At 44.7% G+C, this 27,609-nt stretch overlaps 1 protein-coding gene across 3 annotated transcripts in view; it reads right to left on the minus strand.

Moving 5' to 3' along the window:
* LOC135902958 (cytochrome P450 2H2-like) overlaps positions 1–7,366 on the minus strand; it is a 31,178-nt gene extending 23,812 nt beyond the window's left edge. For 2 of the 3 annotated variants that reach the window (XM_065433297.2, XM_065433296.2), the window contains exons 1-2: positions 7,171–7,366; positions 2,247–2,467 (exon numbers count right to left, since the gene is read on the minus strand). In XM_065433297.2, the coding sequence (XP_065289369.2) occupies positions 2,247–2,467; positions 7,171–7,173 (224 nt within the window). In that variant the 5' untranslated portion in view covers positions 7,174–7,366. Of the gene's footprint in view, positions 1–2,246; positions 2,468–6,251; positions 6,336–7,170 lie in introns of all 3 variants that reach the window. The other variant, XM_065433298.2, reaches the window with a different exon arrangement.
* Positions 7,367–27,609: the final 20,243 nt, after the last annotated feature.

A 27,609-nucleotide genomic window follows, 5' to 3' on the forward strand; every position in this document is an offset into this window, starting at 1 on the left:
TGAATGCAACTTTTTGAGCACAAGACGAGTACGAAGCAGAGGCTGAGACAAGGTGTCTGTGCGGTGTGTGTCGGATGGTGTGGACGCTCTAAACCCTAGCGGGGCCCCAGGACCGAAGGTACCTGTAAAGTGAGCCTTGTCCTTCCTGAAGGATAATCTGTGTGTATTACCTGCTGACAAAGAGGCAGGTTTCGAGTTGCTGTCTAATGGCCTTTTCTATGAGAAAGCTGTAGAAGCAGAACAAAACGCTTTTGCACCATGCAAGAACCTGTCCATTTCTAAAGAAAAATGAAAGGCTAAAGAACTGTGTAGCAGGCTAAAATTAGATGGTGTTCTCAAAGGTATAGAAGCGAGTAATCTAGAATGGTTCGATGTGTTTTTCTTTGTTAAAACACATAAGGTTCACACCCCTTTCACAGCTATCGTCTCTGAAAAAGGCACTTGGCAGAAGTCCATTACCCTATTTTTGCAAACATGACTTAGTCGGTTCCGCATTGATGACCCCTTTCTTGTCAAGAACTCTGATGTTGTTCTGAACTACTTTAGGCCAACCTCACACGAAAATCTCGGGGCTTTTTGAATTGACATCAAAAATCAGGTTTATTCCTTACCCCAGTCTTGTCTGCTCTCATGTGTACAGAACTGCATGGATGGGTTTGAAAGTGTCATCGTTATGAATGAGACGGGGGTGTCATGTAGTGGTTTTTTGGAACTGCGCAGTTTTTATCTTCAGTACACTTTTAACCAGTGGGGCGGCAAGCATTTCATGCAGAAGGAGGGGATATGTATCGGCTCGTGCGTCGCCCCATTCTGAACAACTTATTTTTAGCTGGAATGGATAGGGGCCTCAGTAGCCGCCTTAGTGAACTGAGCATCGCAAAGACCTCTAGGTACGTGGCTGATTCTTAAATTTTTCTTGACTGAAGGTCTGGGCGTTTCAAGACGGTAGCTACAAGAGCGCTATCCGTTATCCGTCCGTTGGGGCTTGTCATCTGTATTTTTAACTCATGAGTTACCGTATACGAAACCCTACGCTTTCTTGACATCAAGTTTTCATTCCGAGACAAAACGTATATACTGGAAGTACGAGCCTAGTGCCAGCAAGGCACTGCTCCCGTGTGCGTAAATAGGGGCATTGCTAAGCTGGTAAAAAGGGGCATTGCTAAGTTGTGCCTTCCCAGTTCTTTAAGTCTTGCCCAGAGCTCATGGCCGACAGCGTCTCTGAACAGGCACTTCGCCTCAGGAACGTGGGCTACCCCACGGATGTCCTCGTTAGCGTTGCTGAAACCCTGTCTAAACATATGTCACAACAAATAACTAATGCTTCTCAGTCATCCACGCTTTACAAGAATGTCGTGCTTATTCCGTACATCCATGGCATATCGCATCGACTGACAAGATTGACCAGGAGGCCAATGTGAAAGTGTTTGTTTTTTTCCGCTCCCGATAAACTGCAAGTTATGTGCAGATTCACCAGTGCGTGTGCCCCTAAAAACTTTGCTTGCAAAAAGAGACATCAGTCAAAGTTCGTTGAATGTGCAGAACGAATATTTTATAACGTGCCTTTGAATTGTGGGTGTAACTGTGTTGGTCAGAGCGGGCGATGCCTAAATGACAGGCTACAGGAACATCGCTACAATGTGATAGAAATCAGGGTTTTTTTTTCTGCCCACTGTACAAACTGTACGCTTAATCAGGCAGGCACCACAAATACGGTCACGTGTAAACTGGCGTATACTGCATGCTCAATCGTCAGCACAAATCCTAATTAATGAATGCGGGAAATCATCGAAGCGGAATTTATTGATAGGTGTGGTGACACCTGTGTGTCAAAACCACGCATCGCCCTTTCCAGCAAGGAGCTATTCTTCCATCCTTCTTGCGCAGAAGCAGGTATTTTCTGCGGGCGTCGCACACGTGATCTCAAATATTCTCCTATAAATGTGGTCACTTCCTTCAAAATAAAACAATGTTGTAAATCTGCGCTCGTGTGTCTCAGGCTCTCCTTCGTCCTCGTCTTTGCGCAAAAAGCAGCATTCACATATAACTTCAGCATGTGGCGTGCTTAACTGCATGTAGAGGGAGTGCAAAATATGTTATATACATTTATTGCATTGTCTTAAGTGCTAATGATTTGAAGACAATAATATTCGACTACGGCAAACATATATTCATGTGTCAAAGTAAAACGTTCCTTAAAGAAATGGTAATTTGCCACCCTTAACAATATGTAAGTCATACTTTACCCGACAATGGGGCCGTATTTTTTCGACCACTGAACGGACTGCTTTAAGGAAATGCTGGGAGACGAGAAGTTCAATTTTCCAAGCACAGGCCAGTAGACAGGACCTGGCGGTGTCCTGTGGGAGCGGTCCTTGGCTGAATGGCGCAGCAATGTCGCCAAAAGTGCCGCTAGCAGCGACGTGATAACAACGACGCACATTGATGTGCCGAAATCTAGTGCGTCCTGGTAAGAAAGAAAAAAGAGTGGACATGCCTCAATTCCTAACGTCAGCATGCACGTGCGCAGGTTGAGGATAGCACCCTAATATATATATATATATATATATATATATATATATATATATATATATATATATATATATATATATATGCGTGTTGTGTCATAAGCATCCCACGACATCAAGCACAGCATAGGGCGAATATTACGTGTACTTATTATTCGAATTAAATAAATGACTAATCAATGGAAATGAACATGGATGAAAAAAAACACTCCGCAGGTAGAATACGAACCCACGTCTACGCCTAACGCGTGCGATGTTTCTTACCTGTTGAGCTACCGCGGCGCCATTTTCCATCCACTTTCTGGGGCATTTATGTTTACCTACTTAAACTAACCCTGGAAGTGTTAGCCAGCGCCACCACTCACAAGCAAGTTCGAGTAGGCAAACAGAAATACCGCTGAAAGTCGATGGCAAAATGGCGCCAGGGCCGCTCAATTGGTAATAGCACCACATGCATAATGCAAAGAGGTGGGTTCGTATCCCACCTGCGGCCTGTTCTTCCTTTCGTGCGCTTTCATTCCTAATATTTATAAGTTCCTTATTTCATGTAATAGGTACAAGTAATGTACCATATGCTGTCCTGGGCGTCCTTGTTGGCTTCTTATGATACCACTCATAAAAATTGGGCTCCTTGGTTTTTCTTCTAGTGGTTTATATATATATATATATATATATATATATATATATATATATTGAAATTGTGGTGTTCCTGGGTAACCTTCAAGCCATGAATTTCGACGCCCAACGCTGCACGCCACTTCTGCGACAGTGTCTGTGGATGGCACCGAGCAAGGTATGGCCCACTCTCCGTCGATCGTCGCATCTAGCGTACTTTGCCAACGTAATCCAGCTTTCTTTAGTGCCGCAGCTGACCATGACATCGAAGATTGGTTGTTGTGGTTGTAAAGGGCGAGCGGACACAACAAGGGGAACATCTCTACGAAACTGAACAATGTCCTGTTTTATGGACATCGCAAACATTTCGTTTCGTAACTACTAATCTGACTCCGGCACTTCAACAGCCTTCAAGACGAGCATCGTGGAAGTATTCGGCAGCGCTGCAACGAACAAAATTCGCGCCGAGCAGCGCCTACGCAGCCGTGCGGAACAGCCGGGTGATAATTTTACGAGCTATGTCGAACATGCCATTGGCTTTTGGGAGCACCTAAATCCTTCCCCATTTGAAAAGTACAACATCAAGCACATAATGAAAGGCACACACAACGATGACCTTTAAGTGTTCCCGGCTAAGGAGCGGCGCACGGAGCATAACTCTTGAACTTGTGCCAGCGCTTCAACAAGCTTCGCAAACAACGCATCTTACCTCGGTTGTCTATTACACTAGACTATTCCAACGCCGGTTTGACCAACGGTGGCAGCCGCAATGTGCTGTTGTCGGAAATCAATCAACTTGCGAAGGAACTTGCGCGGCAAGTGGCTCGACATCTGTGATCTTTGAGAACGACGCAAGTGCCTACGCACTCTCTGGCTCTGGCCATTCGGCAGGTGATTCAGGAGCAGGTCACCGGTGGCTTTGCCATACGCTTATCAGCCGACTCCTGTCGCTAGGCCACTAACATAAGTAGATGCTTTTGCAAAGACACGTCGAATACCAGGCAGAGTTGGCCTCTAAGCCACCTGTATTACAGCCATCGACGCCACGTTTTAGTTTAAAGCAGTAGGAAAATCTCTGGCCCACTGTAGAAAATCGGACGATCTGATATGCTTCCGGAATTCTTAGTAATTTCTTAGTACCCATAACATGAATGTGTCCAGGTCATTTACGTGGTTCAGTACCACAGAATTATATTCTCGAAATAGTTGCCAATTAGTAAGTTTAGTTACTCTGGGAGATCTTGACGGATGCAAAAGGGGGTGCGATATGAGAATTGGATAGTGGTCACTACCCCATGTCTCATAGTCTGTGCACCATCTAATACCACACGTAAGGTCAGGGAAGGCTATAGTAATATCAAAACAAATAGCATAATTGTAGCCTCTTAAAAAGGTAATCGATTCATCATTGAGCACAACAAGGCCGCATGAGTCTATAGCCTTTTCTAAAGACCTGCCTCTTGCATCAGTGTGGCTACAGCCCGAGGTAACGTTATGAGCATTGAAGGCCACACAGAATAGGACTGGTCCTTGAATACTCTGAGAGAAATGCATGAAAGTTTACTCAGTAATGGGCAATGCTGGTTGCATGTAAACGCAAACAAGGTCACTAGCAGCTTTTTAAACTGAACTTTACAGGCAACGAACGCGGGCACATCAGAGCCTGAGGAGAAGAAGACACGAAGGTACATCGCGTCTGACGCCTAACATAGTTCGGCTAGGGTTCTGAGTTCGTGAAGATGAGTATATTACGTAGTCCGAAAGACGGAAATTACGGTTTACGACGGCTTCATTCTCTCCTTTGTGAGGAACTTATGTAATACCACGACACCATCAATGTCAATGTTTTCACTATTGTTTTTTTTAAGTTTTTATATGGCCACGAACCATCCTCCACACTTCACCTGACTATACCGTACCGCGCACACGCTTCTGAATTGAGTCTAGTTGCTGAAGTCTCCCAGAATGCCGAAGAGCGCCGTCAGCTGGCCCACTCATTCACGTCTGACACTTAAGGCCTCCAGAATGTTCACCGCGACAACGATCACCCTTTGCAGGCCTTTGCCTTTGCCTCATTCGCCTCACTATACTTACCGATCCACTCCCCTGTCTTCACTGCGGAGTTTTCTGCCACGTATGAGGGCTCATATGACATCGAGTGATGGTCTCCGGTCACATATTTCAAGTCGGTGAAGCCGTTCTCGTACAAGCCCTCTCTTGGTCACGAGAAAGTCCACGGTAGCTGCCTAAAGCAGTCTCACAATCCTCATTCTCTCATCACCTTCAGTCGCTAGGATGGTCCCCCTTCACCGCCGTACCGTAGTTCTTGTAGAGAAGAAGAGCCAACGCAAGGAGCACTATATATATACATATATATATATATATATATATATATATATATATATATATATATATATATATATATATATATATATATATATTTTCATTTCTACTAATGCTAAAATTAGGCATCCTGAAGCGCATATAATAGTCCCAATACGGGGGCGAATCACATAATTCTTGCCCTGATATTTTAGCCAAATTAAGGCGTTAAATATGAAGTCCACATATCCATTCCCAGCGGTGGGCCTTTCATGAACCAGCCTGACCTTATCTGCCGGTAACTCGGAGGCGCGGCGCTGCTGTCGATTACTCAAAATGGCGCTGTGCTTCACACGTCCATGGTGTATGAACAATGAAGTGTGATTTGTTTCCTATGGAGCCCGCGACGAACGCCCATCAAAATCCGCAGGGAAATGGAGACACCGTATGGGGAAAGGTTTCTCTCTTTGAGAAGTGTGAGGTGTTGGTGTTGTGAGTTCGCAAAAGGCCGTAAAGACTTGCATGACAATGAGCGTTCGGGGGAGGCCGTGGACGTCACATTCTACCACAGGGTCATCTCAGTGTAGTGCTGTGATGGGACATATGTCTTAACGGCTGTGGGGGCTATGTGGAGAAATATTGTAAAGTGCATAGAAGAGTACGTATATGTGTAATTACCGGTACGTGCCTTATTTTGTCTAATAACATATACAGACAAGTACTTCCTGATTAACCCTCGTATATCATTACGATAATATAATAGTATTATTATTATTTGAATCATACCAAGTCCTACATGATGCAGAAGGCCTGCAGAAAACGCAGTCAGCAGAGTAGCTTGGCAAGGTTGCAGGCCCCAGCTTCGGCTCGCTTTAAGCAAGGGAAACACAATCGTCTACAGTTGCAGATAAAAAACTTCGGCATTCCTGAATATGTATATGTTAATGGTCAGCACAATACAGGGTAATTATTACAAACAAATGCAGGGTAATTCCGAATATGTGTTCACAATTTGTTTAATAATGGGAACGTATGGTAAGTGAGTGACTTCATCACGATTGCTAGATTATTATTATGACTTTAGGTAATAATTCGACAAGCAGTAGAAAATTTCAGGAACACCCCAACCAAAAAACTACTGAACTTTTATCCAATGCAAGACTTAAGACTCATCGTAGGACATCATCACGAAGTCCACAGATGAAAAAAACAACAACTTGCCACTGCTCATTTCTGCAGCATAATGAAGTTTGGCGTATTTTACCCACAGCCCCGATACGGTACCTACGAAGGCCGCGAATGTAACGACCTTGAACGCATCCCTCGGTGGAGTAACTGTTTACGCTCCGCTATCATGTGGACATGAAGCAGCCCAGATTTCGGCATAATAAGTGGCTTCGCTGCGTATTCTCGAGGTGATCCCGTGGCCGGATCCATCGATGCCACCACTGTGTAACTGTGCTAACGTGGTTTTCCCATTGCGAAAGTAAAACTCATGCTTGGGCTAGTTGGTTCATGCTTGAATTAGTAAAGGCAAGGCGCAGAAGACCAGGACTTAAGAAGAAGAACACAAACGACAGGAGGTGCTGGTCCTGTCGTTTGTGTTCTTAAGTCCTGGTCTTCTGCGCCTTGCCTTTACTAATTCAACCATTGCGAACACCATATCATTCCCGCTATTACATGCCGTCTCGGAATAAATACGTACCATTGTGTGCGATGAACAGCGGCAACTATTCTCAGCGCGACACAAGCAGTATCTCTCAGCGGATGGAGATAGGGAAAAAAATGTTTTAGCGCAGCAGTTCACGCTACCTAGAATCGGCCCAAGGTTGTCACGTTTGCGGCGGACGATGCGCGTGCTTTCGCTAGCAGCTGCTTTAATTTCCGCCGAGCATGGGTCGAAAAACTCTCCCGATGTTCTTCGTAACGGCATATGTGGCAGAGTATTGGGGGCAAGGAGTTACGGAGTCGCCATCTGTCGGAAACGCCTCCCTAGCGCAGTATCACGGATCACGGGGTGTGCTCCTCATAGGTTTCGCTTACAGCGCTCAATAAAAACAGCACGTGGCAGCCCTGCAGGACATTTATGCAGGTACTCTCAAAACGAGGGGAGTTTTTGACTGTAGATATAATATACTTGGGCAAACTGAAAGCACAGAATCTCTTTACCGAATACGTACAGTGAACGCCACTGCGCGTGATCGCCGCGATGAGTCTCCCGAACCGTTTTTTTTTCGCGTGCAGTAGGCAAACACTGAGAGTACACTATGTGAAATATGTTCTTATAGTGGGCTGTCTGTATAACCAAATGGGGCATAACAGGATGAAGCTTCAAATTAATGCAGCGATCGCACGGGTTCACAGCGAGCGACTGCGCCTCTGCATGCATGTCCGCGCACAATGTTTTGTTATCGCTGTAAGCGCGTTTTCGCACCGTTCCGTGAGGCTTTAGGCCGCAGCATATGAGAATTTCACAGTACACTAGCAACCATTGTTGCATGGACGCTACCAGAACTGTTGAAAAATAATTTCCTTATAGAGACTTCGACGCCTACGTTGACTGGGATGTGCCGTCGCGACGATTCAATCTTTTTTTGTTTTCTAAATTCTTGGACATTTTTATATTATTTCTCAAGTTACGTCGCACTGTATGTTTATCGGTGTTCTCAGCACGCGATTTCCCTGTGCTTCTTTCCTGTAATCCAGTGCAGCAAAACATAGCACAAACATGACCACATGCCATGCTTTGTTTTTAATCTGCGTCTTATTGCTCCCTTTCCGTTCCAGTGAATTTGCCAGTATCTAGCATGAGCAAGTTCATAGACCAAACCGTCATGAGATTATCCGGGCAGTGGGCGCGGGCGAGCATCTCTGTTCGCGTTTTCTGCTACTTAGCGAACATCGCGCAGTCCCCGCACCGTAGCAGAAATCTTTCCGCGTTTGTGTTGCAGCATACCCGAGTTGTAGCCGATGACTGCTTGCTGGTTCTAAGTTTCGCGAGCCAAGCTTCACGCAGCTCCTGGCCCTGCTGCTACGTGTGAATAAGGCTGACACCAGGCTCCATAGCGTACGTCCGGCGCTGCGGCACCGAGCAGTAGCTTACCATGTTGCGCGCCTCCAAAGGCAGCCACTACCTATTAGAGTACTTTCAAATGTTGTCAAGCAGACGCCCAAGGTGGTAAAGCCTCACCCCTTAATCAGAACCGCGTCGCCAGGTGGGACTGTAAACTTTCATTTCAGCTCGCTTCGGCGCTTCCGAAGAAGCCGACGCAGCCGTTGTGTCCATGTGATCCATTGTGGCATGTCACGCCGACGGTGGCGCCAGCGTTTCCAGTGGAGGAGCTCGCCCCCAATACGAGATGCAAATTAAGCCAACAAAGAGTGTGACTAAGCAGGTTACGGGCGATGCGAGAAATGGTAGATGTTGCTGTTGTTGAATTGAAATGTTGACAGTCACGTTAGCGTACGCTAAAGCGGATGAAGGCGATAGCTTACACGCCCAAGAGACATTCAATAAATTACTGTGACACAGACCTCTTCTGCGGCGGCCTACACGGTGCCAGGAATGGGAATCGCACAGCGATTCAAGATAGGACACAGGACGTCGTCTACAGCAGCTGAGTTGACCGGAGTTCGAGAAGCAGTTCGCTGCATACTGCAACAGAGTCTCGAGAAGTGGACAGTGTTCTGTGACTCAAAACCAGCACTGCAACTCATCAGCAATTATATGAGTGAGAGAATGGCATATAGTCCTCTGGTTCATGACATCATGTCTCTACTTGCTGAGGCGTCACACTCCGGGCATACCATCGTGCTGCAGTGGATTCCTGGCCATTGTAGAATAGCTGGAAACGAACAGGCTGATGCGGAAGCAAAAAAGGCGCACACTGACGGAACTATTATAAAAATTCATTTTTCCCGGTATGACATTAACGCCTTGCTCCATACCTCCCTTAAAACTTCTACGGAACGACATTGGGACAACCCCGAACATCGACAAGAGCGCCTTCATAGACTTGACGCTGGCTTACAATTCCGGCTTCTACTTCGGTTGCGGAGAAGCCAGGAAACACTCATTCATCGATTACGGCTGGGTGTTGCATACACCCACCGATACCTTCACAAGATTGGACAAGCACGGGACCCTGAATGTAGCGTCTGTCACACTCTCGAGACAATAGCTCACGTACTTTGTGTGTGCCCTCAATATGCGGCCGAACGCAGAAAACTCAAATCAATAGTTGACAGCTTGGACTCCCGTCCCTTTTCAGAAGAAAAGCTTTTGGGCGCTTGGAGGAGTGTTCATTGTGCCCAACGTGCCATAAAATCACTTTTGAACTTTTTAAGTGAGACTGGTCTAGACGATCGCCTTTAGAAGCTGTGAGACGTGCAGTCAATACGAAATGTGTTTGCGCAATAACTTTTTGGGACAATATTACTTTTTGTATGGACAAGATTACCGTTACGTGTATGCGCGTTCACTGCGCACCCGCATATTGGATAACGTGTATATAGTATCTCATTGTACCATAACATAATCACCCGCCACCTACCTTTCCCTGTATTTCCCACTTCCCCTTTCCCCAGTGAGGAGTGGCAGGCTAGAGACACGCTCTCCAGGCCGACCTCTCCTCCTTTCTGCTCATTAAAATCTACTCCTCCTCTACTGGACATTCTCATTCTAATGCGTTTTTACTTCTTATCGTTTTCTCCCACCAAAGGTCGTGGGTTCTAGTGCTTAAGGAATTCTGTCTTTATTAACTGCGCCCTAATTAACTTCATCCTAACACCAAAGCTCGTGGGTGTCACTCCTATCAAATGTCGTGGATTTGACCCCCACTTATCACTGGTGGCACCATCAATTTTCGTGCCATTGAATTTCGATCCCACCAAAGGTCATGCGTTCAAGTGCCTTAATTTGCCTTAATTGACACCAATGGCCGTGAGTTTGACACCCACCTATGGTGGTGTGTTCGAGTGCCTTAATAAACTCTATTTTAATTAGCAGTACCTTCATTAACTGCATCCTAATTAACACGAAAGGCCATGAGGGCTATCATCAATCGTAGCATCATCAATTTTGTCGCCATTGAATTTTGATCGTGCCAAAGATGGCGCGCCATCTTTGGTACGATCAAAATGCTCGATATATACGATATATGCTCGATTTCCACCAAATGCCAAGCGTTTTAGGCGAACTATAAGTAATTGACACTAAAATGACTGCATGAACAGGCTCCTAAGGGTCCCCTCACCAGGCCCCATGGGAAATTTTGGTTATAAGCAGGAAGTTCTTACGTGTCCTCTAGGGAGCGCTCTGCCGCAAACATCTTTCAAATCGGCTCATTAATAGCCGAGATAGAAATATTTCAGTGCCCCCAACCTATGAGTTAAGCAGGCGGGCTCCACTGCCAAGCAAGGCGCTCTCTCTACTCCCCCCCCCCGTCTAGCCTTCGCAAGCAAAATTCCTTCCCTGCGTTCTCCCAGCCGCCGTAGTTCCTCAGTGGCTATGGTGTTGGGCTGCTGAGCACGAGGTCGCGGGATTGAATCCCGGCCATGGCGGCCGCATTTCGATGGGGGCGAAATGCGAAAACACCCGTGTACTTAGGTTTAGGTGCACGTGGAGGAACCCCAGGTGGTCAAAATTTCCAGTGTCCTCCACGACGGCGTGCCTCATAATCAGAAAGTGGTTTTGGCACGTAAAACTCCATAATTATATGCGTTCTCCCATGCCGGACCTCGAGGATCGCGTGACGCATACGTCACAGGCCCCGCGGTCATTTTTTTCTCCTCGCTTTTTTTTCGGCGCTTAACATTTCCGCCGAAAAAGTCGCACGCGAGGTGTTGTCTTGTTCGCGCAGCACACGGTTTTGCGTGCTGTGCACAAGGAAACATGACTAGCGGTATAATTCAGTGCTACACAAGTACTGAGGCAGAGCAAGCGGATCGCAGATCATTATCATGCTCTGGAACACGGTAGAAAATGGCATTGTTTCGATACCTGCTCATGTGACAACAACCGTGGGAACAAGCAGACGAAGCTGAAGTACATCTCTCTTGCTTCGCTGCGAAGTAAAACAAAAACACGCAGACATTCCATTTGTATGTTTTATTATTTCTCTAAGCTTCAATTCCTTAATTCAGGCAACAGATCACACAGATAACAGACTTTGCCTTGAATCATTTTCGAAGTCAAGTGTCACCACGAGCGACGTCATGTTGCGGACAACAAATACGCAGGCGCAGGGGCACAAGTACGTCACAGTCCGGCTTGGAGCACGTCCGCCGCGAGTGGAGAGGGAAATGGCGTTCGGATTGAAATTTCAGATATTTTCGCGCCGCGTAGCGATGTAATTCATTGCAAACATGATAGTTATCGCACAATGTATGCTCTGCACTAGTTAGCTCAATATGGCCAGAGCTGGCCAGGAGCCCTTTAACATCTTCAGTAGCTGGTGGTAAGCAAGCTTTTCCTGAATGAATGAATGGCTGCTGTGTGACTATATTTCCACAAACGCTAAGTAAATGGTTGTTCAAAAAAGATATTGTGCAATATTTTGTTTACCAGACAGATAAAACAAACCGGATTTGACGAGCTGGTTTTCACGAAATATTTGGCTAGTTTAGATATGTGAAATTACAAAATAGTTCCGTTCCGAATATGAATGGTTAGTGTGTAATATTGGACTCGTATTCAAAACTTCGAATATTCGCGCATCCCTAAGGTATATGCAGACTAACACTCGCAGAGATGTTGGTAGAATTCGTGGGAAGGAATAAGCTGCGAATAGTGAATACCTTCTTCAGGAAGCGCTGGAAGAAACTGTACGCCCGGAAAAGCCCTAATTCCGATCCCAGCACAGCGCAGGATGCAGAAGTGTTAGGTAAGGTAAAGTGCAGTGATCATAAGCTAGTGAGCTCTAGCTTATCACTAACTAGGAATATCAGGGGGGAGTTATTCCTAACTAGTAATATCAGGGGGGAGTTATTAGTAGAGTTTGCGGAACAGAATAATATGCGGATAATGAATACCTTCTTCCTCAAGTGGGATAGACGAAAGTGGACGTGGAGGAGCCCGTACGGCGAGACTGCAAATTAAATAGACCTCATACTCTGCGCTAACCCTGGCATCATACAAGATGTGGACATGCTCAGCAAGGTGCGCTGCAGTGATCATAGGATGGTAAGAACTCGAATTAGCCTAAACCTGAGGAGGGAACGGAAGAAACTAGTATATAAGAAACCGATCAATGAGTTAGCGCTAAGAGGGAAAATAGAGGAATGCTAGATTAAGCTACAGAAGAGGTATTCGGCTTTAACTCAGGAAGAGGACCTTAGTGTTGAAGCAATGAACGACAATCTTGTGGGCATCATTAAGGAGTGCGCAATAGATGTCGGTTGTAACTCCGCTAGACAGGATACCACTAAGCTTTCGCAGGAGACGAAAGATCTGATCAAGAAACGCCAGTGTATGAAAGCCTCTAACCCTACAGCTAGAATAGAACTCGCTGAACTTTCGAAGTTAATCAACAAGCGTAAGACAGCTGACATAGGGAAGTATAATATGAATAGAATTGAACATGCTCTCAGGAACGGAGAAAGCCTAAAAGCAGTGAAGAAGAAACTAGGAATTGGCAATAACCAGATGTATGCGTTAAGCGACAAAGCCGGCAATACCATTACTAATATGGATGAGATAGTTCAAGTGGCTGAAGAGTTCTATAGAGATTTATACAGAACCAGTGGCACCCACGACGATAATGGAAGAGAGAATATTCTAGAGGAATTCGAAATCGCACAGGTAACTGCGGAAGAAGTAAAGAAAGCCTGCCAAGGGGGAAGGCAGCTGGGGAGGAGGATCAGGTAACAGCATATTTATTGAAGGATGGTGGGCAGATTGTTCTAGAGAAACTGGCCACCGTGTATACGCAATGCCTCATGACTTCGAACGTACCGGAATCTTGGAAAAATGCTAGCATAATCCTAATCCATAACAATGGGGACGCCACAGACTTGAAAAATTAATGTCCTGTCAGCTTACCGTCCGTTGCCTACAAAGTATTTACTAAAGTAATTGCAAACAGAATCAGGAACGCCTTAGACTTCCGTCAACCAAAGGACCAGGCAGGATGCCGTAAAGGCTACTCAACAATAGACCATATTCACATTAACAATCAGGTGATAGAGAAATGATAACCAACCTTTATACATAGCTTTCATTGATTACGAGAAAGCGTTTGATTCAGTCGAAACCTCAGCAGTCATGGAGGCATTGCGGAATCAAGGTGTAGACAAGCCGTATGTAAAAATACTGAAAGATATCTATAGCGGCTCCACAGCCACCGTAGTCCTCCATAAAGAAAGCAACAAAATCCCAGTAAAGAAAGGCGTCAGGCAGGGAGATACGATCTCTGCAATGCTATTCACAGCGTGCTTACAGGAGGTATTCAGAGACCTGGATTGGGAAGAATTGGGGATAAGAGTTAATGGAGAATACCTTAGTAACTTGCGATTCGCTGATGATATTGCCTTGCTTAGTAACTCAGGGGACCAACTGCAATACATGCTCACTGACCTGGAGAGACAAACCAGAAGGCTGGGTATAAAAATTAATCTGCAGCAAACTAATGTTTAAAAGTCACAGAAGAGAACAGCAGTTTACGATAGGTAGCGAAGCACTGGAAATGGTAAGGGAATGCATCTACTTAGAACAGGTAGTGACCGCGGATCCTAATCATGAGACTGAAATAATCAGAAGAATAAGAATGGGCTGGGGTGCGTTTGGCAGGCATTTTCAGATCATGCACAGCAGGTTGCCATTATCCCTCTAGAGAAAGGTTTATAATAGCTGTGTCTTACCAGTACTCACGTACGCGGCAGAAACCTGGAGGCTTAGGAAAAGGGTTCTACTTAAATTGAGGATGACGCAACGAGCTATGGAAAAAAGAAATAACAGGTGTAACTTTAAGGGATAAGAAAAGAGCAGATTGAGTGAGGGAACAAACGCGAGTTAATGATATTTTAGTTGAAATTAAGAAAAAGAAATGGGCATGGGCAGGACGCGTAATGAGGAGGGAAGATAACCGATGGTCAATGAGAGTTACTGAATGGATTCCAAGGGAAGGGAAGCGTAGCAGATGGCGGCAGAAAGTTAGGTGAGTGGATGAGATTAAGAAGTTTGCAGGGACAATATGGCCACAATTAGTACATGACCGGCGTAGTTGGAGAAGTATGGGAGAGGCCTTTGCCCTGCAGTAGGCGTAGCCAGTCTTATGATGATGATGATGAGTATTACTATGCAGAAGACAAAGATATTGGTCAAAAAACCGTGCAAGGTAGCAATAGTTCAGGATCACCAGTCAGCCTCGAGTCTGTGAAGGAGTATGTTCATACCTAGGTGAATTACTCACAGGGGACCCTGACCATGAGAAGGAAACTTGCAGAATAAAAATGTTTTGAAGTGCATTCTGCAAACATTATCAGATCCTAACTGGGAGCTTACCATTATCATCGAAAAGAGAGGTGTACAATCAGTACATTCCACTGGTGCTGACATATGAAGCAGAAACTTGGAATCTGACAAAGAAGCTCGAAAACTAGTGAAGGACCGCGCAAGGAGCCATGGAACAAGGAATGTTAGGCGTAACGTTTAGAAACGGGAAGGAAGCGGTGACAATCAGAGAGCAAACAGGGATTGCCGATATTCTAATTGACATTAAGAGAAAGAAATGGAGCGGGACAGGTCATGCAATGCGTAGATTAGATAACCGGTGGACCATTAGAGTTACGTAGTCGGTGCCAAGAGAGAAGGGAAGCGCAGTCGAAGGACGGGAGAAAACTAGGTGGGGTGAAGAAATTAAGAAATTCGCAGGCGCTAGTTGGATTTGGTTGGCGCAGGACAGGGGTAATTGGAAACCGCAGGGAAATGTCTTTTTCCTGGAGTGGACAGAAGATAGGCTAATGATGATGATAGTAGCATGCGCACGCACCGTGTGCCAGCAACCCCAATAGAAATAATTTCAGAAAATACCCAATTTACATCTTTCCACGAGAAGTCCTGAAATAATGACGCGTTCACAACCTAATTTTTGAATACTGGTAAACATAAACAACCGTCTTTTTTCTGTGGTTTCATTCTTACAAACGCTCCTTCGAGCACTGCTGAAACAGCTCAGCAACTACTCTGGCAGGTAAATGGCAGCACCTATTTTGGCAGCGCGCTATACCTCTCGTTACTCAGCAGATAAATGTCCACTGCTCCTAAATTCTTTCTTGTTACTTGCACATTGCTTGCACCCTAATGCCCTAATTATACTTATCACGGTTACTACAGACCTTATGGTAGTAATCAAACAACGGCTAGGAATTACACTTCCTGCACTGAAAACTGATATGCTGAAGACGTTGTTCACTATATCACGTTGGCATCAGCATATCACGTAGAACACGTTTGTAAGCGGAACACGTTGTTTTTGTTTCATGCAGCCATGTTCAAATAGTGACTGAATGCTACGCGGCGCTTCGCCCCTCTTCTTCGTAATGGATAATAAGTGAACTTCGGGTGTGACGTTCTGAGCTGCACCGATCCTTTTGGAAAGAGCAATATAGTATTTCTCTATCTTGTAAGCTTCGAATTGCAAATATTTTAAGGGGTAAAGCTCCCATAACTTGTTTCATAACATCGGTCACTTCATTTTTCACGGCCAACCTACCTTGCGGAATGCATCATCGGCGCATGCACCAAAATAAATGCGAGTGGAAGTCTTAAGGTGAAAGGAGGGAGAGAGGGCGGGGACGCGAAAAGAAAAGAATAGTAGTTCCCATAAATTATCCTGCAAGGACCTTATAGAAACACCCGTTTTTGCACTGGCTTTGATGATTACCGATGTGTTTTATTTTTCGTAATAGCCCGCACATCCCGCATAAGGAGTATTTCTCAAGAGAGTTGCCTTTCTATAGAACCTCTCTAGATGTCAGTCAAAATAGTTAAATGAATAACAGAACTGGCGGTATCCTTAGGAGGCCAGCACTAGAAACGTCGCTTATCAGCACGCATAGATTTTCATACACCTATTGTTAATTTGAAATGTCTTTCCCTTGGGTGAATTCGACTAAAAGCATCCATCACATTCACATATTGCAACGGTGAAATGATCGGCTTGATAAAAATGGTAGCGTCTTAGTAAATAACCTTTACTCACGTTCTTATGCCATTTGGAAGTAGTCACTCTATTCGAGCACACACACACATACATAATAACATAATACATACATAATAACAATAACATAATACATAATAATAACATAATACATACACATAATAAGGTGCACGAGTCCCATAATAACAGCACGTTAGCGCCACCAATAATAAGAAACCTACCGCGCGTCCAAAACCTGTCGTTCCTTTTCGTACATAAAGAGATAGCTCCATGCACTCAGTCTTTGTTTATAAATTGGATTTATTTTCTTGGTGCACTTCGCACTATGCTCAACTAAAACTCTTGATTGGGCTAGTTGGTTCATACTTGAATTAGTAAAGGCAAGGCGCAGAAGACCAGAACTCAAGAAGAACACAAACGACGGTCCTGTCGTTTGTGTTCTTCTTGAGTCCTGGTCTTCCGCGCCTTGCCTTTACTAATTCGGAACTATACTAACGAGTCTACGTGTTATTTGCTCGCGTTCATTCTACACGGTGCCTGCATATCTACTGCGCTGCATTGAAGGCTGTCAAGAGAAATCCACGCATTCACAACACCTACCTATATCATAGCCATTTGCCATTGCACCTCTTTGATTTACTCAGCTTTGCTGCTTCATGCAGATTAGCATCGTTATAACGCAATACCCGTAAATTATAACACCAGAGCATTCATTCATCGTTTCATTCGTGGAGTCTTGTCGATTGCCATTAAAAGTTTGTGTAATGAATTTACAGATATGTTAATATCGCTTTTTTCCCCTTCTCCCTAAAGCAACAGGTTGTCTTTTGCGACACCGGCAAAGAAATTTGCACAAAGAATGCGCGTTGCCCGCCCCCGCGGGTTAGCTTTTGTGTCACGCTGGCAGAAAACAACAATGCTTGAAGCTCAAAAGAAATTACGCCGCATCAAGAATATCACAAACCGCGCAAAGGGTATCAGGACTCGTACAGCCCTGCCAAGTCAGCATCAGATACAGAATGGCCGAAAACTATGCATCTACTTCGACCCGCCTTTCGTTGGCACTGTACACGTGGTCAATTGCGGGAGCACCTCTTAGCAACATTACTTGATCGCGCAGGATCATTTGCTTAATTAAATAAAGCAGGGCAGGACAACAAAGCAGGAGGGAAGGCCCCGCAGTGGGCCTATCATGAGGTCATTTACAGCTAAAGCACAGGCTGCCGGTAGATGTCACTGTTTGGAGAGAATAGTACAGGATGCACACCAACCACGATATTGTGAGCTATGAGCGAACTGCACGTGATGCAGGCCCGTAATCTTGTTTCAGCGCAGCGCGAAGTGAAGGATCGATATTTTATTTATTACTCAGATCACCCACTTGGGCATCATTATAGCAGTATCGAAACAAGAGCCATAATCAAAATAAGAAACAGATAGGCACAGCTGTCACGTTAGCATTCAACTAAAGAATGCAACTTTCAAGGAAGAGGAAAACATATGCGGGAAGATCGGTAACACTGGCATCCAACAGATTCCACTTGCGAATCGTAAAACGAAAAAAAAAAAGATTGCGCAAATACATATTTGCCGACATCTAATTTCACGTTCCTTCCTAGCATAGTCATTTCGGTGCGATATGTATTAGGGGCTCATCATGCATAAACATTATTAATACCAGTTTCTGTATACAAATGGAATGAAAAAAAATTTACTAATAATGTTTCTTCGGTGCTGAAGTGGCTTCTAGCTTAATTAATTGTTAATGTGAGTTGTATTGGAATGAAAGATGTAATTACCACTGACAAAGCGTGCAGCACGGTTTTGCATGCCTTCAAGTTGAAGGATTAGCGTTTGGCCATGAGGGTACCACACCGTACAAGCATATTCGGAGATTGGACCCACATTGGTGACATGCAGAGCTTCTTTCAGGCTTTTTTGAGGCAGATTTAAAGTTACGTGTATTGAAGTTTAACACATGTTTGGCTTTACCGGTTACATAGCCTCTATGATTCTTCCATCATAAACCACAAGAAAAATAGAAAATAAGGTGTCTATTTGTCAATGCTGTTGTATGCTGTTGAGCGATGTACGGTACAGGCTATAATAAGAATAGAAGACTTTGCATTTACTAGTAAAACTGATGAAAGAACTCTTACTTTCAAACGCCTTTTCCATTTTTTGCATCATGATACCACAGTGTCAAGATCAAGTTGCAAGACATGAATGTCATTCCTGCCATGTATACATTTATAGATGACAAAATCGTCCGCGTACGGCCTGACATTAGAAGGTAACGGTTGTGAGAGATCATAAATTTAAATTGAAAAAGTAGCGGTCCTAGCTCTGAACGCTGTGGCACTCCGGAAGTCACGTACCCAGTGGACAGTACACAAGAATAACACTTTGACGAAACGACCAACAGATCCCCACAAAAGACTTAATACTTACATTCCGCTCCAGTACTGTGTCAAGTTCACTCGACGCAGGCTACCTGAAAATCAACGTCCGACCATGCATACCGAACCCGAGGCGGTGCTTCAAGTGCCAGAGGTTCGGACATGCATCACAATCATGCAGAGGTAAGGAGACATGTGCAAAGTGTAGTGCCAACGACCATCCATCTGACAACTGCAATGCTCCCGCACAATGCGTCAATTGCAAGGGCGATCATCCAGCTTACTCACGAAGCTGCCCTTGCTGGAAAAGAGAAGAAGAAATAATTGCAATAACTGTAAAGGAAGAGATTTCATTCCATGAAGCGAGGAAAAGGCTAGCGCACTTACCTCAAGTAAGCTATGCCAGTGTAACGCGGCAGGGGGCAGCGCCACACCGGTCTCAGGAATCTACAGGGTCCACGTCCGGTACTCCTGTAGAAACGCCAACCGCCCCCTTGGTGGCTGCAGCCAGTGCTGCTTCACCAGCAATGAATACGGGCCCGCAGACAACGGTGCCGCAGGGCCCGAAGTTGAAGCGTACCCCACGGCCCGAGAAGCGCGTCTCAGTGCCTGGCTCTCGATCGAAAAGGCGATGGAGGTCGATCCAAAAACCCCGGCGTCATTGACGCCAAAAGACCCGCACTCCTTGGAGCGCACACAGAAGGAGAAACATATTATAACTTCTGTGAGAAAGGGAAAGGTAACCTGAACGGTTACCGCCCTTCATAAGAGTAATCATTGATTACGAGAAAGCGTTTGATTCTGTCGAAACCTCAGCAGTCATGAAGGCATTACGGAATCAGGGTGTAGACGAGCCGTATGTAAAAATACTGAAAGATATCTATAGCCGCTCCACAGCCACCGTAGTCCTCCATAAAGCAAGCAACAAAATCCCAATAAAGAAAGGCGTCAGGCAGGGAGATACGATATCTCCAATGCTATTCACAGCGTGTTTACAGGAGGTATTCAGAGACCTGGATTGGGAAGAATTGGGGATAAAAGTTAATGGAGAATACCTTAGTAACTTGCGATTCGCTGATGATATTGCCTTGCTTAGTAACTCAGAGGACCAATTGCAATGCATGCTCACTGACCTGGAGAGGCAAACAGAAGAGTAGGTCTAAAAATTAATCTGCAGAAAACTAAAGTAATGCTTAACAGTCTCGGAAGAGAACAGCAATTTACAATAGGCAGAGAGGCACTGGAAGTCGTAAGGGAATACATCTACTTAGGGCAGGTAGTGACGGCGGATCCGGATCATGAGACGGAAATAATCAGAAGAATAAGAATGGGCTGGGGTGCGTTTGGCAGGCATTCTCAGATCATGAACAGCAGGTTGCCATTATCCCTCAAGAGAAAAGTACATAATAGCAGTGTCTTACCAGTACTCACCTACGGGGCAGAAACCTGGAGGCTTACGAAAAGAGTTCTACTCAAATTGAGGACGACGCAACGAGGTATGGAAAGAAGAATGATAGGTGTAACGTTAAGGGATAAGAAAAGAGGAGATTGGGTGAGGGAACAAACGCAAGTTAATGGCATCTTAGTTGAAATCAAGAAAAAGAAATGGGCATGGGCAGGACATGTAATGAGGAGGGAAGATAACCGATGGTCATTAAGAGTTACGGAATGGATTCCAAGGGTTCCGTAGCAGAGGGCGGCAGAAAGTTAGGTGGGCGGATGAGATAAAGAAGTTTGCAGGCACGGCATGGCCACAATTAGTACATGACCGGGGTTGTTGAAGTATGGGAGAGGCCTTTGCCTTGCAGTGTGCGTAACCAGGCTGATGATGATGATGATGATGATGATAAGAGTAATCAGCTTTAAATACATGTCACCTACAATTTGTAAGCTCACACACATAAGTATATTTCTTTTTCCCAATTCCAATAAGATGGCTTTTATCATTCATTGGAACTGCAGAGGCCTAATTCACAATCTAGGTGACATCACAGACATAACAAGTTTTTTATCACCAGTAGCATTCGGCCTTCAAGAAACGAACCTGGGACCCAGACATACACATTTTCCTAAAGTTTTACTGTCATAAGAAAGGACCGCGAGCACTCCAGCCGTCTATGAGGAGGTGTCGCTATTATCCTTCAAGGTGGCATCCCCACACGGAACGTTTCACTACAAACTGCGTTTGAGGCAGTAGCCGTCACTGTTTTAACTTTTAAGACTGTCACCATATGTTCGTTGTACATTCCTCCCCGTACCCATTTCACAACTCGAGACATGGAAAATTTAATTAGCCTGCTGCCGGAGCCTTTTGTATTAGTTGGAGATTTTAATGCTCATTGCACCCTTTGGGGCAGCGGTAAGAATGACCCAATAGGACAACTTCTCGAAGATTTCATTTTGACAAACAAGATCTGTCTGTTAAATTCAGGTGCGCCAACTCATTTTTCACCGAGTTCACGCAATTTTAGCTGCCTCGATTTAGCATTTTGCTCTCCGGATATTTTTACAGATTTTAAATGCAATGTACTCGAGACTTCATATGGTAGTGATCATCTACCTGCCATAATCAACCTCACCTCAACGCTACCCATTATATCCTACAAACCACGCCAATGGAATTACAAATGGCAGACTGGGCTGTTTTTACAGAAAGTGCCAGGCTGGAGGAGCTTACTTTAACAAACTTAAGCATTGACAAAATTAATGAAAAATTTACTAACTGTATTATTTCTGCAGCTGAAAAGGCCATTCCACACTCTTCTGGCGTTGTTCGGAAAAAGCTAAATCTTTGGTGGACGCACGTGTGCACCATAGCAAAAAAGCTGCAAAATAAGGCCTGGGGAATCTTACGCAGGTGCCCAACACATAACAACTTTTTAAATTTTAAACAAGCCAAAGCAAAAGCTCGGTACATTTGGAGACAGGCAGAAAGATCTTCCTGGCAAAAATATGTATCAACAATTAATAGCACCGTCACATCCAAAAGGATGCGGGAACAGGTCAGAAAGTTTAAGGGGGACTACACACCATACACGATACCCGTACTCACACCTTCAGGCACTCAGACAACACTACAAGAACAAGCGAATATACTTGGAAAAAATTTCTATAACGTCGCTTGCTCGGCTAATTATACAAACAGGTTCTTAAATTACAAACTATCTGCTGAAAAGAGAAACTACCAACTACTTGTACGTGAAGGGACGAATACAACGCTCCATTTACGTTACAAGAGCTCAACAGGGTTCTCTGTGCTGGCAAAAAAACTGCAGTAGGTCCTGACCGGATCCATTATTCTATGCCCGCACACCTGTCCCAAGCATCCGTAGATACTCTCCTTAAATTTTTTAACAAAGTATTTGAATCTGAAAGCATGCCAAAATGTTGGAAAAATGCAATAATTGTGCCTTCTTTAAAAACAGGAAGATTCCCCACATCCCCAAGCAGCTTTCAAACCATTGCCCTGCCAAGCTGTTTGGCGAAATTGTACGAGAGTGTCCTAAATGCGAGGTTAACCATCACGCTTGATAAACGAAACTCCATTTATTTTCACCATTGCGGCTATGAGAAATGGTGTTCAACGACAGACCACCTCGTCCGACTTGAACACGAAATACGTGAAGCATTTTTACACAAACAGCACTGCCTGGCGGTGTTCTTCGACCCCGAGAAAGCGTACGATACCACGTGGAGATTTGGAATCTTACGTGACCTCACCGCGTTAAGAGTCCGTGGCAAAATGCTAAACTGTCTCGCTGATTTTATGTCCAACAGAACATTCCAAATCCGTCTAGGCACTGCGCTCTCGCGCACATTTATCCGAGAAAACGGCGTGCCGCAAGGTTGCGTACTTAGCACAACACTCTTTATAGTAAAAATGAACTCTGTCAACAAACTAATTGCCACCTCTGTTATGCACTCCATATACGTCGATGATCTGCAAATAGCGTGTCGCGCCTCAAACTTACGAACATGTGAAAGGCAACTCCAGATAACAATAAATAAACTAATGGAGTGGGCTGAGAAAAATGGCTTCCGCTTCTCTACTCAGAAAACTGTTACAGTGCTGTTTTCGCAAAAAGAAGGGTTATACTTAGACGCGGATTTAAAATTGAATGATGTCGTGCTGCCGGTAAAACAAGAATATAAATTCTTGGGAGTAACCTTTGACAAAGAACTCAACTTCCTTGCCCACATTAAAGCACTAAAAATTAAGTCAAATAAAGCATTGAATATCCTCAAAATGTTATCTCATAAGCACTGGGGTTCCGACCGAACGTGTCTTTTACGTATTTACCGGTCTCTTGTTCGTAGCCTTTTAGACTACGGCTCCATTGTTTACGGCTCAGCCAGACAGTCCTACATCCAAAGACTTGATCCAGTATATAACCTTGGACTGCGACTGGCAAGTGGTGCCTACAGAACTTCACCCATTGAAAGTTTATACGTCGAATGTAATGAACCCTCCTTAAAGCAGCGCAGAGCATTACTCACTTTTTCTTACGTACTAAGAATTCAGTCATCACCGCAACACATATGCTACAACATCCTCACACAATGCAACTCATGCCTACACTATACAAACAAACCGAGCATGATTAAACCGCTTGTCCTGCGATATGAGGAATATGTTCGGGATAATCAGATTCCTTGCGAAGTCCTCCAGGTTGCCAGAAAGCCACAGCGTGGTACGATTTTGAACCGCTATGTGACTGGACATTGACTCATTTAAAGAAGAAAGACACTCCACGCGAACACATTACACAATAATTTCGTGCACTTCAGGACAAATATCAAAATAACATGCAATATTACACTGATGGCTCTAAAACGAAACAACACGTGGGTGTGGAGGTCGTAACGGAAAATTGGGAAAAAAGTATTCGATTGCCACAACACGCCCGTATTTTCACGGCCGAAGTTTTCGCTATATGGGTTGTTGTTAAAAACATTGTCGCTGATGAACACAAAAATGCAGTCGCAGTCACATACACAGATTCTTTAAGCACACTGAAGGCTCTACATCTGAAATCTGAGTGTGAACCCCTGATAGGAGACATTTTAAACATGTTGGTGCTTAACGAATACGGGAGGTCAATTCGTTTCTGCTGGGTCCCAAGCCATGTTGGGATACCAGTTAACGAAGCAGCTGATAGATGTGCATTGATGGCAGCACACAAAGATATAACAAACACGACAGTCCCATATAATGATGGCATCCGTGCAATTAGAAAAGCCTTCACGGTAAAATGGCAACGCGAATGGGACCGTTGTGCCGACAACAAGCTACATCTCACTGAAACCCATAGTTGGCGAGTGGAAGCCATGCTATCATCAGGAGTGGTTCATCGAAGTAGTTTTATGCCGACTACGCATTGGGCACAGACACCTCACACACAATTACTTACTTACGAAAGAAGACACACCAACATGCGAGAAATGTCAACAGCCACTAACAGTTATGCACATATTACTCACATGTACGCAGACTGAAACACACAGACGAACACTTTTGCACAAATTATATGAACTACACATAGCTTTACACCCTGCTCTAATTTTAGGTGATGATCCGCTAGTCCCATTATGTGACGTCCGTAAATTTCTACACGACACTGGATTTTACTTTGTTTGGTGCAGCATAGTCTTAGCTGCTTTTGCGCCATTAAACCCCATTTAACTAACTAACTATCCTATTTCAGACATGCACTGCACAGTAACAGTTATGCTATAGTGATTTACAAAAGGCGCTGTGTTTACTGTACGGCGACTCTAGTCATTCTCTTGTCTAGCCAGTATTGTAGTTCACGCATGGGGACCTAAAATTGAGTGGGATTCCAGTATATATTTGTATCATAGTTTTATCAGTTATATCTCGAAGCAAGGATTTGCAACAGGGCTTTGCCTAAGCGGATTTCACATTGTTAGTAGGTAGCTTCAATGCACATTTGCAACATGTCTAGTGACGTGGCAGATAGTGTGCCCCGAAGCAATCTTGTGGAAGATATTACTTCACTCCCAGTGGGCCTAAACTGTTTGGGATTCCGATAAACCTGTAGCACAGCCTTATTACCTATGTCTTCAAGCACGGCTTTGTAACAGGACTTCAGCTAAGCATAGTTGACCATAAATATTTTTGATCGCTTAGCGCAAACAAGGTAGGACTCAAGGGGACAGGGGGATGTCACATTTTTAAGGGTTAGTTTCACATGCGTAATTGCGACATGTGGCTGGAAGCTATATTCAGCAACTTTCTTCATCTGCTGAGTGTTCATTGCGACTTGCCTTAAGAGTAATCTTGATTGCATTTTAACAAGCATAATTACACCATCTACCATCGGGTATTATTAAAAGTGCGACCAAGTTGTCTTGACTATATCAACGGGAACGCTTGCGTCGCTGCTTTCGTAGTGAAGATTGCCATTATAAACATATTACAAATTTCCCGTTTTCTTCTACTCTTTTCGTTGCATGGCGCCATGTAACCACACCCTTTTCCATGTCAATGATTTGGCTTCCGGCAAACGTTAGAACATGATGTGTCTATTAATTGACAATTCAATGCAGAAGTGTGCCCTCGACCCGCTGCCACCTCTTACGAGGCCCAGCAGTCCGCAATGTTGCGTATTGTTATCGCGTATTACGAGGGCGAATCAGAATGTTCTTGCCAATATTTTTTAGCCAAATTCCAGCTGTAAATGCGAAGTCACTATATCCATTCGCAGCGCTGGACCTTTCTTGGACCAGCCCGGCCTTATCTTTCGGTAGCTCCGTGGCACAGCGCTGTTGTCAGTTGTTGAAGATGGCGGTTGTGCTTCACACGTACAGAGCGTACGTGTAGCGAAGTGCGATTCGTTTTCTATGGAGCAAGGGACAATCACGCATAGAAATCCACATGGGCCTCGGCCCTAGTGATTTCCACGTTTTCGGCAGGCTGAAGAAGTTTCTGGCAGGACTGCGATTCACGTGCAACGTTTAAGGCAAGACATCAGTCCGACGGTGGTTCCATAGTAAGCCGGACGAACCACATAGGCATCTCAAATATTGTGCTGCGATGGAACGAACATCTGTGCCGGTGTGGGGAGTATATGGAAAATAGGGGCAGATAGTGTCTGATTCACCGGCGTATATTAAACAGCTCATTTATTATCAACAAGGAAGACTCATGACTTTGTCATTATTGGCTCTCTTTAGAAGGAAACATGATGTCGTCCATAGAAATCGGCGAAATCACTTACGTAACATATGAAACGCTCTCAACATTGCTGCACAAACATATTCATATACAAAACTGTAGTTGTACATTTACTGTCATGTAGTTATCACTACTGGTTGCGTTGAAGAAAGCGTAGCTTCGTTTCCCTCAATTCTGGAGACGGACCGAAGGGCGTAATGGTGACTGGCTTTTCATTTTCGTGAAGGATGCGGAACTGATGCAGCAGGGTGGTCAGGTACAGGAAAATTTCCACCATTGCCATGTTTTCTCCGGGACACATTCGTCTCCCTAAAAGATAGATTGTTTCAAAATAAATCATTTATGCCAAACTAATCACGGTATAATTCCTTTTCTAGATCAGCTTCAAGAAGGAAAACATATATTGCGATAGCAATTATATTGAATCTCAAACGCAGCCTACCTGTCTACGCGGTCTGGACGCCCCTTGGCATTGGTGTCGTGTGAGTGAAAATTGCCGTATATATTTAGGTATATGTATATGTCACGCCCTGCTATGTCACCTGCGGCATATGCGGCTTGTATTGCCACACGATTCTATCGCTAAAATTGCTTATGCCTTGTCTCACGTTCTTGTCTAAGTTATTCCTCAGGATTTTGAGAATGACAGTAAAAGAAAACGAATGTCATGAAACAAAACACAAACAGCACATGCCTTTTATGTTCAATCTCGGATTGAAATATTAAAAGCGCAGAACAACAAGAGAAACCACAAGAAATTATGGAATTTCTTGGCGCGGCTGTGCAGTCGCCGGGATGGGCCCACGCAAGAGGCCGCGTTCCTACCAGAAAGTTCGCCTGCGTGCATAGCGTTGCCGTCAGCATTTCCCGGTACGTATTACGGTTACATAAGGTGCGGTGAGAAGCAAACAGAGAACTTTGAATGCTATCGGCGTTCTACTCTTAAAGGCGATGCTTCAGCGTCCTCCGAATTTTTCACTGGTTGCTGTCAAAGTATTCCCGCCGCTCTCATTTCGTGCCTCATGCATGAAGGTGAGACGCTTGCAATGCCCTCACCAATCCAGCGTTGTGAAACGCTCGGCAATTGCCAAGGCACTGCGCCTTCTGCACAGAGAGGAGGAGAGGGTCAGTTTTTAAAGCGAAAGCTCTATGACGTCACAAGACGTTCCTCGTCATTGCGCACGCCTCCGCTTGCTTCGCCAGCTGCACCGCATGCCGGATAAAATGTCGGAGGATTGAAAAGGAGAGCTCGCGTGCGCTGCAACCACAGTTGAGGCGACAGTATGGATGGCGACAATTCTGATAAGCAGGAGGAGGACTGGAATCGACATCGGAACGAGATGAAGAGCAAACGAATTGCCCAGGAAACAGGCGAACAGCGCGCCAAA

The sequence above is a fragment of the Dermacentor albipictus genome, chromosome 3 (assembly GCF_038994185.2).
Source record: "Dermacentor albipictus isolate Rhodes 1998 colony chromosome 3, USDA_Dalb.pri_finalv2, whole genome shotgun sequence".
Taxonomy (NCBI): Eukaryota; Metazoa; Arthropoda; class Arachnida; order Ixodida; family Ixodidae; genus Dermacentor; species Dermacentor albipictus.